Below are 19,304 nucleotides of genomic sequence, written 5' to 3'. Positions count from 1 at the left end.
AGTGACTCGAAAAATCTACTCATAAGATACAGACTGATTTTCATAAAAATTCTGTTGTCATTCATTTGATATGATTTAGAGAAAGCAGCAAAAAACTGAATCAGTTTGGACAGGTTAGATTATGAATACCATTTAATTTCAGTCCATCTCGTATTTGTGTTTGGAGATAAGTTGCAGAAAATGTCAAAAGGACAGTACTTTGTAATGTCATTATTGTAATTAAAATAGAAATGTATATTTTGTGTGATAATTCTGAACATTTAGAAACATTTGAGTAACCAAACATGTATCTGGAATTAGTAGTGGGACCTATATGGATGGATTTGATCCAAACTAAAATAAATCAACTGCAAAGAATTTGTCAGTTCAGATGTTTAGCCAGGCTCCTACAGCATATGATGATTGCAAGTAAATAGAAACGGTTCAACAATCTTTATTTAAAACACACATTCTGAAAATATTTACAATTTTATACAGGACTAACTGTTATACATCCACAAATATTTTAAGAATAGTATATGAACATAGGCAACCAACGCAATATCCTCTGAACATCTAGCCCCTGGAGATTTTTATTTAATAACATCCATTTCGCTTAAAGTAAGATGTTTCAAGTAAACACCAAAATCCACATTTATAATTTTAGTATAAATTACAACAACAGCAATGTAACAATTATAAATTTTTGATTATATGTACAGACAATAAACAATAAACCTGGACTTATACTTAGTGATATTAATGTGTTGCATTATAAAGGAATTAAACTTGAAATAATGAACAACATTATTAATACCAAATTTTGATGTTACATTTCCATATATACAGAACAAGCATGTTATAGGATTAGTTTTCTGAAGCTTAAATTAAGTACATTATAATACTCAGACTTTTTCTCAGTATTTTTTATGTTATAATTGTGCGAGTTAACAGTGAATGACTAATCCCTAGACTGATCTTACTATTCTGCATTTACAGGGTAGCTCTAAATTATATTCCAGCCACACACCAGAAAGATCTACACAAAAATTGTTCTTCTGATACAACACCAAACATTCCTGATTTTATTTAGAGATTGTACTTAGAATTTTCTACTGCTGTAGACACACACATATGTTACACTATTGATGCACTGACAGACACTTAATAATTTAGCTACAGCAGAATTCAGAAACGTATAATAACCTATGACAAAATTACATATGTCGGTTTTGACACCTCATAGTTAACTTTATTTTTAACAAAATGTAAGTATGCCAGGTAATACAGAAAGCAGTCTTCTTTCTAGTTACTACTTGTTAATGAAACGATAGTTGTTAAACTGATCTGACTCTCCCTTGTTTATGATTAATGTATTCATCACCATTTCTTTATTTGGTTTAGTTAGTGAAATAATGTAGATTTTTTAATGTCTGATGCCCTGATAAAAATTTAGAGACTTACTGCTTGTAGATTCTTTGTAAGAGACCACTCTAATTGGCCTAATTTGTTTGGGTGTATATTTCATAATGTTTTTATTTTTAGATTTTACATTTTCCGTATAATTTTAAATATAATTTTTGTTACAGTGCAGAGAGCCAGATCAGTTAATTGATTGTCACAAGTGTAAATGGTTTTTTACATGAACAATAAGAGGAAACATCTATATCAGCTTTTATATTTAGCAAAACTTTTTTTCTGTGGTACCATTGAGGCCTTATGCTAATGTCAATGTCAATACGTTCACGCATGAAACATTTTCTAATTCATGTTTATGTACTACTTAAATGTCTTATTTACAAACACAGCCTTCTATCACTTCTCTAATGTGTTATACTTCTTATTTAATTGATTCATATTTGGATAAAAATTAGTAAAATATTTAAAATATCGATTTGATATGACATTTAAACTGGAGGCACAAATATGATTTTGTGTTTAAACAACTTTTTGGTATTGTCCTGAATTTAGTTACAGAAAATAATTTTCAGAGGAAGCATCACTCCATCCAGGAAGATTTTTTTGACTGTGACGTTTATAAACCACAGATTATTCTGGTATACATATATTTTTAATGAGTTACTGAAAGTCTACATACCTTGTTCAGGTAATGAAATAAATTATTGAATTTTAGAGTGCATAATATAAAATTTTGAAAACGTTTTCTGTTTATTAACTTATAATAGAGATGTATTGTGCAATGCTTAAGTATCTTGCTTTAGGAATATGCTAAAAACAAACCTTTGGGGAAGTTTGTCATTAGCATATTTAACCAAGGTTCCTCTGAGAAGAAGAGAACATTTGTTCACATACTAAAAACAGTTGCTTAAGTATCTCTAATACTTAATATCTTGTGTTAGAAGGCCATATGTCTACAACACTTATGTTTTGAGGAAACAATTTTTATCATTACAATTACACAACTGATTTTGAGGCTCATAATACTGAAAAACCGCTACATTAATAAAACTATTTCATTATGTGAAGTAATGCAAACTGATTTATAAACAATTCTTGTTTCAGTAATGTCTGTATCTCATATAACATATTGGGGAGTCATTGGGAGGACAGACAAGGATCTTCAGAAGCTGAATTCTTTCTTCCTCATGCTGTTGGAAATGGAGAGAATCAACTGGTTACAAGTATTACGACAGTAAATGACAAGTTATTCACCTAACTTGAAGAAAAAATTATACTATCTCTTTTATTTCTGAATTCAATATTTGCTGCTGAAAAGTTACTTGAAATGTATCCACGAAAAACAGCAAGATTTTCTTATTTCTTACAGTTATTTACAGTGACTAAGCAAACAACGTCCTATGATTGAAGAATTTCAAACACTTAGAATGGTGCCAGTCATTCAAGAATCAATTTTAAATTACAACTAGTAAATGATTTACACTGTTTTAACAAAGCTTTAAATACAGCAATTAATTATACCAGGTGGACAAGAATTCTATGAAGGCTCAACTATGTCAAGTTTTGTATACTAATTTATTATTATAAATGTGTAACTCGATTTCCTCCAGTAGCAGCTACAAACATATTTGCTAAAAGAAATTCTTTGAGTAGACAAGAATACTTAACTAAATAAGACACACACACATATATATACATATAGGCTGGGTATATCAACATTAACAATAAACTTTAGATATGACATTATAGATATAGCAAAAACACTTGTGTATAAATTTATATTTTATTTTAGAGTTTTTACGCTTATTGTAATTCTTCTCAAATAAATTAAAATTTAACACAAATTAAAATTTATTTACCTGATATTCTACATAATTCATAACTACAGATTTATTTACATTAAGAATGAAAACAATGCTTACGATATTTTGTATTCTATTCATCAGTGTAAGCCAAATAATCTCTTTTCCCCTACATATGAATTTTTAAAAGTCCTCCAAAATCAGTCTGCATGCTGAGTGCTCGTTGATTTTTAGTTCTTGCAAACTCGTTCATCTTGTTATAATATCTCTGAACCGTATTTATGATAACACATAGTGGTCATATCTTCATTCACTATGTCACGCAATGTAAAAAATGTTACATTACATAAAACAGCCTCTGATTATGTTCAGTAAGTGTGACGGCAACATACATTATTCTTATGAACTTTTCCATTGTGCTTCTCATATTATAAGTGTAAAGTAAAGACAGTGCATGAACATTTATACTTCCACTATGAATGTCACTTAAAATTACACTTTTGAACAACACTTGCTTATCAGTGTTCATCTGAACACAAGATAACCAGACTCTTCTGTTTCTGCAGTTAACTCTAAAACACTGCAAAATAGAGAACACATTAATCATTAAATCTCTAAGTTATATTGTGGAGAATATCAGAAAGTTTCACGATTTCTTATCTGCTTTTTTACTTATCAAAATTTAGTACTGTTTAAAATACATTTACTTCTATACAACATTGAGAGATTTATTGATGTATAGTATTTTGTATCATTTATATGAAAAGTATATTACTTAAGGTCCAATATAGTGATGAATAAAATAACCATACCATTATCTTTAATATTTTTTAGATAATAAGAGGCACAAAGTGCTACATAAGAGTCTGGTTATTATTGATCATATTCAGAATAATATTTAGAAACATGTTTTTAGTGATACATCCTAGTATGATGATGTTACTCCTTATAGCAAGTACTAAAAGGACAATAAACCATACATGTTTTTCTATTTGGAACGAAAACTCACAGCATCTGTTGAACATATTTATAGATGGTTTCATATAAGCATAATAAATCAGACTTGACTCTAATTTAATTACAATGTTAGACCTAGAAACGCAAACATCTCTGATTCTGTATGGAGGTCGTCTGCAGATGTATGTCTGTTAAAACAGGTTTATCAGACTACATGTTTAGGGAATACAGCTAGCTGTAATTACTTCTTTAAAGTGTAAATTAAAGAAATATTATAATTGCTGCAAAATAAAACACACCCTTGTATTCTATAGAAATTGTTATTTTGATTACGTTGTTACAAATAATCATGAAAGAAAGAAAATAAATCAGGCTTTAGAAATTGCCTTGCAAATGAATTTACTTTTTCAGTTCACTGTCACAAACTTAAGAGTTGTGGCATGTAGCGGAAAGCAAACATAGGGTACCTTTGCTACATTGGAGCCAATGTTCTAAAGAGACAAATTGGTTATAAAACGTCATAATGATTCGTTATAGGAATATTTTACTGACACCTTTGCACTCAGGAAATGTAGCTTTTTTGTTTGACTGCCAGACTGTTAAAGAACTTCAGGCCCTTTTACATTTTCAACAGACTTCGATTCTTCTAGTTTACAAGGACTGCATATTAACATGACAATAGCTATATATTTCCAATTTTCCTGCAAAAAACATACTTCAATATCTATGAGTGTAGAACTGCTTTAATCACCATAAGTGACATCCTCTACAAAACTGGTTCGATAGAATAAAATACAGACCATCCACAAAGTGAGAGAGTCCAATTAAGTCTTCAGCTCTAAATACTGTCATACACTAGAGCTTGTTCTTGGAATGTCTCCATCATCTAGCAGCAGTGTTAGCATATTGGCCACTTAAAATATTTGTAGTTTCATTCAGGATTAAAATATAATTTCTCTCATGACTTCCAGGTATAGGAGCTAAAGGATGAAACTTCTGTAATCATGCAATGTAATTAAATAATATACAGCTGAAGGTTGAGACTACCTGTGAGTACAAAAATGATTGATGTACAGCCTATACAACCATCCTGCTGACTTTGGGGCATTATATCATATTAACAATTCATAGCTACTGAATATGACTGGATCTTATAAGTTAATGCCAAGGCCTGGTATAACTGTACCTGCTAATAATTTAAAGACTTTCATAATGATTGATTAGTACAGGAGCCATACATTGTGGTTTAACATAATGTAATAATTTATATTACATTGTGGTTTTTCTAAGACACTTTGTTACTTGCCTTTGGTTTGTAAATAAATTTTGTTTATACATGTACACATGTGCATACAGTTAGAGCAATGTACTGTATATGCAATTTAAAAAAATTACTCATACTGATATTCAGCAGCAGTTGTATGCAATTCAAATCAACAAAATAGTGACAAATTTCTCAGTTGTGTTAACCAATGCACTTATATAGAAAAAGTCAAGAAGTTTTCACTGTACTAATAATGAATATTGTAAGATTTCAAGTTATTGTTTGAGATATGTTTTGGTACATTTAGACACACTCTAAAGTATTTTAGCCTTCATAGAAATTATCAAATCAAACAAAATCAATTTCTTATAAGTGTGTCGTTATCAAATGAAATGTGTGAAAGAAATTTGTGTCCTTCAGTTCCAAGACTTATGAAGTTCTATTTTGATGATCAAAAGATTACTGTGGAATCATGTGTTTCACGATTTATTGGAGCGCATTGGTACCAAGAAAGAAAACCTTTTATTCACACCATTACATAAACATTTCATTTCAGAAATAACAGTATTTTTATTTGATGAAACAAAGTGAATGTGTTCCACAGTCAAGAATTTGATAGACCTTAAATATTAAACACAAAATGGGTTTTTTGTGGTGTGTTTCAATTATGTGAGCTTCATGCAGGGCAAACTACGTTTTAGCTCAAATTCTGTGTAAACTGTTCATTATCAATAATGCTATTATGGTTAGTTAATATGCTGCAGAATTCCAGAGCTCAGCCTTTTTCATCACTTCCTTTTTAATTGAAGAACTCCATATCTAGTAGGACACATTCGAAAGTTCAGGTTTGTGACAAGCTGTTATTAAGTTGAGTTTTACAAATGCATTAGTACACATTCAAAGAGGCTCCAGACAAACATATCCTGGGACTAGGTCCCTGTTCAGAAAATCTGACTGATTCCTCATGTGTTGTTAACAACAGTAGAACAGTATTAGGAAAATCAATAATGATCCATGGTGTCTGAAGGAGTTGTTAACCTTTTTGTTTCCAATATCAACTAAATAGAAAAAGTTCTTTTGTATTTTCATATAGGACTCAATTATTTCACAGATTATGGTGAAATTACTCTGAATTTCACTGGAATTTTATGGGATCACAAACAGGGGTAGGCTATGAAAAATCTTGTCTTCTGACAGAATATTAATTTGCTGTGAAGTTGGTACCTTCCATGTTGAAGCAACTGAAAAGAAACAAGGGATTTGTAATTTCAAGGCTTTTCAACAATGGTAAGGCAATTATATAAAGAAAACTGTCTCAGCGGGCCTTAAATTTTTTGGTAATTTAATATTTACTTCACTAGGTTACTCTGTAAGACGAAATGGCTGAGGAAAAATTCCATTCCCAGACTGATATCAGTGCTAAGAGGATTACAACTAAATTTATTTTATTGCAATCTGGAAACATAAGGAAATGTGAGCGATTCATAACATTCTCAGCTATTAATTCATAAAAGTTTCATAGAACAGTTAAAGTGCTTCATCATTAGTGTCAAATGGAAGTCAGTACCCACATGGAAGTACTCTCACAGAACATCACCAACAGCGTTATATTTTGCCTGCAATGTTGCTCTTATGAGTCCTCTAATAATATTTTTTGTCTGTAGTTGACAATGGAATTTAATATATGGTGGAACTGTCACATTTTTGCATGTTACCATACAATGGTTGTGACTAGAATGGTTAAATCTAGAAACTGATTTGTTTATAACTAGGAGTCGTTTGTCCAGTCCACAGAAGTCTCATTAGATAAATTGCCAGATATATAACACCAAAAATATATACTCACTGGGGGCTCTGATCATACTTTTCAGGATGAGTGTGGCATCTTTACTTCACAATGGAAAAAGCCAGAAATTAATCACTTAGGAATATCGAGAACATGTTTTACTCTTCTGGAGAAACGTATTATGCCACTTACAAAAACCACAATAGACACTTGCTCATAAGAGTGTCTTTTGCAAAAAGCATTTAATTAGTAATATGGATCATTGTGTCAGATCCAATGTATGCCATTGCAGACATAGTTATCCATTTCCACATTATAAGTACATTCTACAACAAGACTTTCACAGGAAATATGAGCGTTTGCGTGGGATAAATAAATTAAACATAAGTGACACGAAAAGTGTCGCAATTCCTTATTAAGAGGAACAGAATATACTGGGCAATACAAAATGAACGAACAGCGATACATAGATAAGAATGACTGAGAATGTAAAATAAGGTTCAACATTTAAATAGTGCATTGAAGCGGAAAACGGCGCATGCAAAAAAATTATGCAGTTCATTTTCTTCATTGAGCCAAATGTGTAAAGAAACATTTACCTTGATCTGTACGAACAATAGTTGTTGTCACAGCTTGATAAGAACTGCATGTATGACATAGCTCAGCAAGATGGATCAATGCCACATTGAGGTATGGAGATATCCAGAGTCTTAAATCAATATCTTCCAAATCATTGGATTGGTCACACTGGAATGACGACGCTATATTCTGGTCTCGAAATCTGACACCCACAGATTTATTTAATGAGTTTATGTGAAGGGTCTTGAGCATGTGTCTTATTTCCTGAAAACAATTTCAGAATTTGAAATGTGCGTTTCTAATGCACTGACGTCGGTGAGTCCACATATCTTTCAGAATGTATGGCATGAAATGGATTATCGCCTAGATCTTGTACCTATAAAGTACATCAAAAAATTAAAGTTTCTTTCGCATTCTCTGCAATTTTTATAGGTGCATCGCTACGTCTTACCTAATTATAGCCGTTTGCAATCGCTATATACATTTTGAATTGCCCTGTACTTTGTACCATCAAGCTTCAAAAGTTAAGTGAACGAATTCGAGTGAAATTTTGACAGAGCTCATCTGTATTTTTCCGTCCTGGTTTGTGTTACAGCACTCTAGTTTACTTCAACAGCAGTAAATGAAACTTGTTGAATTATGGATCAGTGCTTCCCAGACTTTCATCTCGAGAAGTCACTAATATCCTCACCCAAACAACGCGCTTTGTATCGTTACCATGGAGTCTCAAGACAACATACTAAACTGGTTTATCAGTAGCAGAAGAGCTGATTTTCACCAATTTATAGTTTTTTCTGAGACATTCCCTCTGATCGATGAATGCTCAGCGAGGTCCACATGGAACTGTTACGCAATACTAAAGCTCTGAGAATATTTTATGGGAATTGCTGTCGAACAGCTGGTCAAGTCAGATGATGAGTGTCACTCTATAGCATGCAACCATCTCTCGTGCTGTCCCCTGACATGACTTCTTAATGTCAGTCCCCAGAACATTGCAAATGCGCCACGAGCTAAAGCTGTCTGCGCCTGCACCAAGATTCGCAGGCCCCCACGCGGGCGGCCGGCTGCCTACTTGACAAACAAGTCCTTGAGAGCGGAGCAGATGGACGTGTCGCAGGCCGCAGGCTCATCCTCGTCCTTGGCACCCTCTTTGGCCGTTGGCCTGTCCCCCATAACCGCCGCCGCCCCCGCCTCCGGCTGTTTGTCGCTGCCGCCCCCGCCGCCCCCAGCGCCGTTGGAAGAGCCGCGCTGCTGCGCCAGGAAGGCCTCTATGGCGCCACCGAGCAACTGCGCGTCCACCACGGAGCCGCTGCGGCCGTCCCAGACCACCTGCCGCTCCGGCTCGGGCAGCGCGGCCACTGACACCCCCGCCGCCCCCGAGTTCGAGGCTGTCGCCGCCCCCGTTCCGCCGGCCACTGTCGTAGCTGGGGGCGGCGCTGTTGTGCTGGCTGCTGCCGCGGTGTGGCTCGTCTCAGCCGCCAGCGTCGAGTCTGCACGTTTCGGCTGGTGTCTGCAAACGAGATCAATGATAAAAATAGCAAATGGAGAAACCAGGGAGGCGATCTCATTGTTATTGTAGTTGTTGTCTTCAGTCCTGAGACTGGTTTGATGCAGCTCTCCATGCTACTCTATCCTGTGCAAACTTCATTTCCCAGAGCCTACTGCAGCCTACATCCCTCTGAATCTACTTAGTGTATTCATCTCTTGGTCTCCCTCTACGATTTTTACCCTCCACACTGTCCTCCAGTACTAAATTGATGATCCCTTGATGCCTCAGAACATATCCTACCAACCGATCCCTTCTTCTAGTCAAGTTGTGCCACAAACTCCTATTCTCCCCAATTCTTTTCAATAACTCATCATTAGTTATGTGATCTACCCATGAGAGGTGGCAGGAACCCATTCTCATATTTCTCTGAGTAATTCGATCTTCCTCTCTAATTGCATGCGGTGAAAAGTCGCTATTCCTTCACACGTGGACTTACCACAGAGCATCTCTCGTCACCCGGGTGGTCCGGTGACAGGCGGGATCTCCTGATCTTGATAGGGTTAAGCCGACGGGTGTGAGGGAGTCGAGTGAATGCTTTCCAGACGCCGACATTGTCATAAGAGCGGCGGCAACACGCCGAAAGGGGCCAGAAGGAGCGGCTGGGCTAGAGATTCCGTTACTTCGCAGAAACTTAGTGAAAACCGTTTCTGGCGGGCTACCAGTGAAGCGTGGGAATGACTTGTGTTCCCAGGCAGTCTTGGCGGGCAAATTCCCGCGTTTTCTGCAAAATCCTAATTGTGATTGACTTGCTCAGGGCATAGCTCCGTGACGTAGCAAAATCGGCGCAGAAATTGGCGCCAAGTATCTCCATTGGTGGAATGGTAGTGCTTCGGCAATAGAGTGGAATTTTCCGCCGGTTTTCGAGTTGCTGATTGGATAGTTTAACCACGGCCACTGTCGTGGGGGCGGGAATGTTCTGTGTTCGGTTTGTACGGATGCTCTTGAGGGAGTCGGCTCTCGCCTTTCGGTCGGAGTAGGTTACAAGACTGGACTCTCGCTGCTCTGGACAGCCTGCCTTCCGTTGGCTGTCTAATATACTTTTATTTAATTGTAACTGTTTGACGAAGTTGCTGAAGTTTCGACTTCAACGTAACTTTCCGAGTACAGTTGGCAATTGAGCGTTCTGCGTACAAGCGGCCTATGTTGTCTGTCTTGAGCAGTTTTGGCTAAAGTTGACTGTATTGGAGTTACTGTGTGACTTCGCTTGTTAAAATCAATCACTGTACCGTCAGTGATTGTGTGGCGAGCCTTTTTCGTCTCCCTCAGAGGTGCATTTGTATTGCTAGGAAGCCTTTAGTCTGGAACAACCAGACCAGGATAATGTCTTTCGGGCTATACTCGCGACATTATCATTACCACGACGGGAAATCGAAGCAACCAGCCATCGCCTCTGGGACGCCAGATCGTGTCCTTGCAGTTAAGAAGACAGCTTGGTAGTGTACGTCCGCAGCACCGGCAAAACAGGCAATTTTGCTAGGTGATAATCAGAGCTCAGCAGAGCGCGCCTGTTCGTCTTTTCTAACTTTGTTCTGTCTTGGGTGTTCATTGTGTGAGTTCTCACTACTGTAGCAGCAATTAATGTTGGGTTGGCTGTGTGTTTCTCTTAAGATCTGAGTTGCAAGGAATTGGCTCCACATATCACTTCATCATAAATGTCACAATCTAGTTTAGGGACTTCACCTTCACAGCATTTATTTGAGTGTCCAATTTGAGCCAATTTGATTTATTGTAATTGTTTCATGTGTTTTGTTAATTATTTTGAGTTTAGTCATAATAAATCATATTGTTATTTTGGACAGAACTTTCATTCTGTAAATCGGTAGAGCAACCCTATCATTTCTCACTACATTAACGAAACTTTCCTTTATTTAACTTATTTATCAAATTAAATTATTGCAGGTGCCAAACTCTTTTCTACTTCACTTGCTGGGTCGATTACAGTCAGTTCGCGTTTCTTTTTAATCCATGTACAACAGCAAAGTCGGAGTTAGAATAGGGGGGCGGGGCTTAGAGCATCATTTACATATGAAGATTCTAGAAGAATTTAGTGTTAAATACACTGCTAGCCCCGGCACCTCGCACCCATCTAATCTTCAGCATTCTTCTGCAGAACCACATTTCGAAAGCTACTATTCTCTTCTTGTCCAAACTATCTATCGTCCATGTTTCACTTCCATACATGGCCATACTCCATACAAATACTTTCAGAAACGACTTCCTGACACTTAAATCTATACTCGATGTTAACAAATTTCTCGTCTTCAGAAACGCTTTCTTTGCCATTGCCAGTCTACTTTTTATATCCTCCGACCATCATCAGTTATTTTGCTCCCCAAATAGCAGAACTCCTTTAGTACGTTAAGTGTCTCATTTCCTAATCTAATTCCCTCAGCATCACCCGACTTAATTCGACTACATTCCTCGTTTTGCTTTTGTTGATGTTCATTTTATATCCTCCTTTCAAGACACTGTCCATTCCGCTCCACTGCTCTTCCAAGTCCTTTGCTGTCTCTGACAGAATTACAATATCATCGGCGAACCTCAAAGTTTTTATTTCTTCTCCATGGATTTTAATACCTACTCCGAATTTTTCTTTTGTTTCCTTTACTGCCTCCTCAATATACAGATTGAATAACATCGGGGATAGGCTACAACCCTGTCTCACTCCCTTCCCAACCACTGCTTCCCTTTCATGCCCCTCGACTCTTATAACTGCCGTCTTTACAGACAAATGGAAAAGCTGGTAGAAGCCGACCTCGGGGAAGATCAGTTTGGATTTCGTAGAAATGTTGGAACACGTGAGGCAATACTGACCCTACGACTTATCTTAGAAGAAAGATTAGAGAAAGGCAAACGTACGTTTCTAGCATTTGTAGACTTAGACAAAGCTTTTGACAATGTTGACTGGAATACTCTCTTTCAAATTCTGAAGATGGCAGGGGTAAAATACAGGGAGCGAAAGGCGATCTCATCACAAGCCGAAATCTACAGCAAGATTCAAGCCGCTTCTCGCTAATATCACAAAACGTAAAGGACACGTCTGGTGGTCCATATACAGCGTGAAGTCGAACTGCACCCATAAATTTCACTTGAAACTTAGGGCCTAACAGACTGTGGTTGATCTGTAGAACTTTCTCTGATTGCTGGAGACGTCTTCAGAGGTAAAGTGGCGAATCTCAACGATAACTCTAGGTAGCTTAAAGAATATGGGCAGTGTAGAGAGCACCACTTATTTAAAGAGCTAGAAATCTTCACTGTAGCCTCACAATATATATATTCACTTATGAAATTTGTTATTAACAATCCGAACGAATTCAAAAGTAATAGCAATGTACATGGCTACAACACTAGGAGAAAGGATGATCTTCACTACTCAAGGTTAAATCTAACATTGGCTCAGAAGGTGGTAAATTATGGTGCCACAAAAGTCTTTGGTCACTTACCTAATAGCATCAAAAGTCTGACAGATAGTCAAATAGCATTTAAAATGAAATTAAAAGAATTTTTTAATGGCAACTCCTTCTACTCATTAGATGAATTTTTGGATATAGTAAGTGGGTAATTTCCGAACCGCCCCCCCCCCCCCCCCAAAAAAAAATTGAGTGTCATGCAATATTTTGTCTAATGTAATATCTTGTATAGACACCTTTTATTAACCTGACACGTTCCACATCATTACGAAGTGTCGTATTCATGATCTATGGAACAAGTACTAATCTAATCTAATCTAACCACAGACCATCACGTGACGTCGGCTGCGAGATTATCTCTGGTAGTTACAACATTCTCGATTGAAAGTAATGGATTGTCATTCTTACGATGCAACGTTGACATCCAAATTTTATCCAATTGAACAATTTCCTTTTTGCTGTTACACTTATTAAGCTGTTTATAAATCTCAATACCTCTCTGTGCATGCGATATTTTCGACATGGTGCTATTCTCACTGAATTTTATTCTACGCTCAACCTCTTGGTACACATGTTCGGCTACGTTCGATTGATCACCGTGTCCCAGGCAGTAATTCCTCTTGCGTTCGGGACCAACGAGGAACAACGGCCGCACAAGGAGGAAGTTTTCCCTTCGTTCATTAGTAAGATTACAGTTCGCATTGGGAAAATATTGAGCAGGTACGGTGTGGAAGCTATCTTCAGATCCATTAGGAAGGTAAAAAGAATTTTTGAATATCGGCAGAAGATATACGACACCCTTTGGATACAATGGGTATATATGAAATCCCTTGTAGTTCTGGACTGATTTATACTGGTACCACCAAAAGAAGAGTTAACGCCCATCTGGTTGAACACAAGAGGAATTTCCATCTGGAACATACGGATAAATCGGCCTTAGCGGAACACTTTTATCAAGAGGGTGATTACAAAATAAAATTTAGTGAGTGAGCGTCATATCGAAAACATTTCATTTCGTGCGCTCATGTACAGAAAGGTTATTGAGAGTTATATATGTTAACGGAAACGAGGAGGGCGTTAAATTAGATAAAATTGGGATGTCAACGTTGAACCGTAAGAATGACGATCGATTACTTTTAAACGAGGATTTTGGCTTTACCGGAGGTAATCTCATAGCCGACGTCACTTGATGGACTGTGGCGTCCGCTACACTGCCCATACATGCGGCGTTCCTTCGAATTCTCGTTGCAGTTCGCCGCTTTACGTTTCAGGATGTTCGAAAGGAAAAGTTCGGAGAAAGTTTTGTACATCGACTACGGCCTACTAGCCGGGAAGTTTCAAGCGAATTCAGTACTGGCCGTGAAAGCGTACATTGTATATGATGCACCTACAGATTTTCTTACATTGTTCAGGGATGTTCACTGTATGTTTTGGTGTAAGAAACCCATGGTCTCTGGAGGATCATTACAGGGCAACTGAATTTCATTTCATTTCTTATCCCCATTTTATTTATTTAATAGCTTTTTTAGCCTGATCAGGTTAGAGCTGTAAGGTCCCAAGAACAACACATAACAAAGATACTGCGAAACATTCACAACAATAAAAATGAGAATAATAACAGACACTATCAATAAGTTTTATGTACAATGTATGTTCTTTCAGACATGCATGGATGCCTGAAGAAGAGACATTTGTGTCGATCAACAGCTGTGGATATCATCTGTATTAGACATGGAAATCATACCTGTTAGTGACACATGAAAATTTGTGCTGTACCGGGACTCGAACCTGAATTTCCCACTTATCACGAGCGGTCGCCGTAAGCATATCACCTATCCGTGCACGCTTCCAGAACCGATCCAAATCTCCGTACGTCATGTGCCACCAAAGATGTCCATATCTAACACAGAAATATTTGCAACTGCGAAGAAATGTCGTTACTTCTACTACTGCTACTACTACTACTACTAATAATAATAATACATGCTATTAAGAATGGTGTAAGTTAGTTTAACAAATTTGAAGTCGTATCTATTGTTATCCGTAGCGGAATCAGTAGACAGAAGTGAAGATTGAGAGATTGAGAGGACAGTTACAGTGGCTGTTACGAGAAACCTGACTTTGAATAGAGAACTCTGCTAACGTAGAGTATGATAGTCTCTATACTTATCGCCATGATAGTTGTTCTTAGACAGGAATGATATGGTCGAAGCAGTGTAAGTCACAAATGTAACATAGACAAGAATTCATCGTCAGTTCCAGCTGGCATGAGCTTTTGTACAAAATTCCTTGGAGAACAGCATCACCATAATCAAGAATGGGAAAATATCTGTACAACAGTGCAAATATCGTCGATATGCTGTGTGTCCCGTTCGGAAACAAACTTGTTCCATTCGTTATCAGTACATGCTACTGGCCGCGGTATCCCGGGACCGGACCACCTCCTCGGCATTGGGTAGCGAGGCCTCACCTGTCGCCAGCAGTCACGCTGCTGCTACAGATCTTTCTGCTCTTGATGTGATATCCTTGATGTACTCAGAGTAGAGTCCAAGAGAAAAATCTCACTTAATAACCTACACAAACTTAAAACAAGCTAACCATGATCATCATGTCCTACAAAAGGATTGCTCTCATGTTTTATGGCATGATACAAGCTATGATCCAACATTAGACGGTAAATTCCGGGAATTAAGTCGCAGACTTATTGCGTCGTACGACAAACATGCTCCCAAACGATACTCAAAAGTGCAGAGAACTCCTACGCCGCCCGCATCTCGTGGTCGTGCGGTAGCGTTCTCGCTTCCCACGCCCAGGTTCCCGGGTTCGGTTCCCGGCGGGGTCAGGGATTTTCTCTGCCTCGTGATGGCTGGGTGTTGTGTGATGTCCTTAGGTTAGTTGGGTTTAAGTAGTTCTAAGTTCTAGGGGACTGATGACCACAGATGTTAAGTCCCATAGTGCTCAGAGCCATTTTTGAACTCCTACGCCACGGTTGACTACAGAATCACAAACATGATGCAAAATCGTGATTCTGACGTAGAGGATCTAAGACAAATCCAAGTCCTAACTACCTCTATGATGCATACAGGAAGCTGCGAAACAAACCGTAGCAAAACGTTCGCAATGCCAAAATCAGTGATGCTCCCTATGTTTGTAAGCAGCATGCCAAATCCTGAACTGTGGAAAACACTGCACAGCTTCGGCATAGAAACGGTAAATACCTAATGATGTTACTCAAGGCTCTGCTGACGAATTAAACTATCTTTACTCAACAGCAGTCAAGTTTCAAGTTGTGTTAAATTATTAACCACAAGATAACACTTTTCAACAGCCCTTTCTTCTTAAAACATTTTTCTATACACGTAATTGTTTGAGGGGATTCCAATGTAGATTTTCTGAAAGAGTCTGACGGAAAGACATTACCTGGTCCTTTCAATTTGAGGTCAGTTACTGATTTTCCTACTCGTGTGTTACTGGAAAGCAGCACACTGGCAGATAATATTTTTATAGACCAAGGTAAATTTAATCAAATAAAAACTTTTCGTGTTAAGATTGGTCTATCTGATTATATCACAAAGCTTCATACAGTAATACGAAACAGTCCTCCAAAAGGTGCATAAAACAAAGATTTAATAATTGCAAATTTCAGGGAAAGCTTGCAACAGTTAAGACAGGGACGAGGTATACAGGGAACCTGACGGTAATTTAAAATTTAACTTATTTCATGATACCTTTGTCAGAATATTTCAAAACACTTTCCCTAAGAAAACAGTGAAACATAATTATAAGAAACCATCTAAAAAGCCGTGATAAATCATTTTTATCCTACAAAGGATAAAAATACTTTGTAAACAGAAAAAGGGAAATATATCTATTAGCTAGAAGGAGTAATGATCCAGAAAGAGTGAAACATTATAAAAACTACTCCAATGTGTTAACAAAAGATATTGAAAAGTCCAGAAGTATGTGCATTATATCTGAGATTAGCACATCTGATAATAAAATTAAAACAATTTGGAATATTGTTGAAAGGGAAACAGGGCAGCTTAGGGCACAGGAACACTGTATTTCTACCAGGCTCAATGAGAAGTTTGTTAACAAAAAGTCAGAAGTAGAAAATATTTTTCATAATAATTTTTTAAGTGTTGTAGAGAAAATGAGATCCAGCTATTCATTAGAAAATGCAAGGCTGTATATGGAAGAAGCAATACTTATGCAATTTAATAAAAATGAAATTCAGCCTACCCCGCCGCGCGGAATGGCCGCGCGGTTTGAGGCGCCATGCGTGGATTGCGCGGGTTGTCCCGCCGGAGGTTCGAGTCCTCCCTTGGGCGTGGATGTGTGTGTTGTTCTTAGGATAAGTTAGTTTAAGTAGTGTGAAAGTCTAGGGACAGATGACCTAAACAGTTTGGTCCCTTAGGAATTCACACACATTTGAACATTTTTTCAACCTACCTCTCCTATTGAAATTAGGAAAATAATAAATTCACTGAAAAGCTCGCATGGAATTGATGGCATTTCCAACAGAGCATAAAAGGTTGTTCCCAAAATATAAGCAAGATTCTCAGCCACGTATGTAATAGCTCACTGAAACAGAGCATTTTTCCAGATGGACTGAAATACGCTGTTGTTAAACAGCTGCATAAAAAAGGGGTTAGGTTTGATGATAAGAACTACTGACTCATCCCGTTTCTGACAGATTTATCCAAAATACTTGAAAAAGCAATGTATTCAAGAGTAGCTTTACATACTTGTGAAAATGAAGTACTAACAAATGTCAGTTTGGTTTTCAGAAAGGATTTTCAACAGATGATGCTTTATATACTTTCGCTGATAAAATATTCAATACTCTGAATAACCGAACATCACCCATTGGGATATTTCGTGATTTCTCAAAGGCGTTTGACTGTGTGATTCATGAAATTCTTCTAGATAAGCTTAAGTATTGTGATATGAGTGAGACTGTGCACAAATGGTTTAATTCATATTTAACTGGAAGAATGCAGTAGGTTGAAATTAACAGCATAGATAATCTACAAAAATCAGCAGAGATATCAAGAATGGCGTCTCACAGGGTTAAGTCTTTGGTCTCTTACTCTTCTTACTATATATTAATGATGTTCCACTCTATATTCATGAAGATACAAAGCTAGTTCATTTTGCTGATGATACAAGTATAGTAATCATACCCAATAAACAAAAATAAGCTGAGGAAATTGTAAATAATGTCTTTCAGAAAATTATTAAGTGGTTCTCTGCAAATGGAGTCTCACAGGTCAGTATATACAATTCTGCACAGAAACTGACGCAACACAATTGGTAAATATAGACTTTGAACAGAAATCTTTTGCTAAGGCATGTTGTTGTTGTTGTGGTCTTCAGCCCTGAGACTGGTTTGATGCAGCTCACCGTGCTACTCTGTCCTGTGCAAGCTTCATCTCCCAGTACCTACTGCATCCTACATCCTTCTGAATCTGCTTAGTGTATTCATCTCTCGGTCTCCCTCTACGATTTTTACCCTCCAAGCTGCCCTCCAGTACTACACTGATGATCCCTTGATGCCTCAGAACATGTCCTACCAACCGATCCCTTCTTCTAGTCAAGTTGTGTCACAAATTCCTCTTTTCCTCGGTTCTACTCAGTACCTCCTAATTAGTTACGTGATCTATCCATCTAATCTTCAGCATTCTTCTGTAGCAACACATTTCGAAAGCTTCTCTTCTTGTCTAAACTATTTGTCGTCCATGTTTCACTTCCATAATGGCTACACTCCGTACAAATACTTTCAGGAAAGGCTTATTGACACTTAAATCTATACTCAACGTTAACAAATTTCTCTTCTTCAGAAACTCTTTCCTTGCTATTGCCAATCTACATTTTATTTCCTCTCTACTTCGACCATCATCAATTATTTCGCTCACCAAACTGTGGTCTCGCGCTTGCGTTCTCTCTTCCCGAGCACGGGGTCCCGGGTTCGATTCCCGGCGGAGTCAGGGATTTTCACCTGCCTGAATATGACTGGGTGTTTGTGTTGTTCTCATCACTTCATCATTATTCATGGAAGTGGCAAAATTGGACTGAACAGAGGTTGGAAAATTGTACTGGCGCTGATAACCATGCAGTTGAGCGCCCCACAAACTACTTTAAGTGTCTCATTTCCTAAACTAGTTCCCTCAGCATCACCTGATTTAATTGGACTACACTCCATTATTCTCGTTTTGGTTTTGTTGTTGTTCATCTTATATCTTCCTTTCAAGACACTGTCCATTCCGTTCAGTGCTCTTCCAGGTCCTCTGCTGTCTCTGGCAGAATTACAATGTCTTCGCCAAACCGCAAAGTCTTAATTTCTTCTCCATGGATTCTAATTCCTTCTCCAAATTTTTCTTTTCTTTGCTATACTGTTTGCTCATTATGCACATTGAATAGCATCGGGGATAGGCTACAACCCTGTCTCACTCCCTTCTCAACCATTGCTTCTCTTTCGTGCCCGTCGACTTTTACAACTGCCATCTGGTTTCTGTACAAATTTTAAATAGCCTTTCGCTGCCTGTATTTATCCCTG

At 37.5% G+C, this 19,304-nt stretch overlaps 1 protein-coding gene across 1 annotated transcript in view; it reads right to left on the bottom strand.

The window, feature by feature from the left end:
* Window positions 1-3,772: 3,772 nt before the first annotated feature.
* The window catches only part of LOC124775951, an 82,551-nt gene continuing 67,019 nt past the window's right edge, over window positions 3,773-19,304 (bottom strand). The window contains exons 5-6 of the mRNA XM_047250797.1: window positions 8,998-9,296; window positions 3,773-3,780 (exon numbers count right to left, since the gene is read on the bottom strand). Coding sequence (XP_047106753.1) covers window positions 3,773-3,780; window positions 8,998-9,296 — 307 coding nt within the window. The remainder of the gene's footprint in view (window positions 3,781-8,997; window positions 9,297-19,304) is intronic.

This window comes from Schistocerca piceifrons, chromosome 1, assembly GCF_021461385.2.
Source record: "Schistocerca piceifrons isolate TAMUIC-IGC-003096 chromosome 1, iqSchPice1.1, whole genome shotgun sequence".
Taxonomy (NCBI): Eukaryota; Metazoa; Arthropoda; class Insecta; order Orthoptera; family Acrididae; genus Schistocerca; species Schistocerca piceifrons.
The sequence above is the reverse complement of the archived record's forward strand: the minus strand, read 5'-3'. Positions and strand labels throughout refer to the sequence as shown.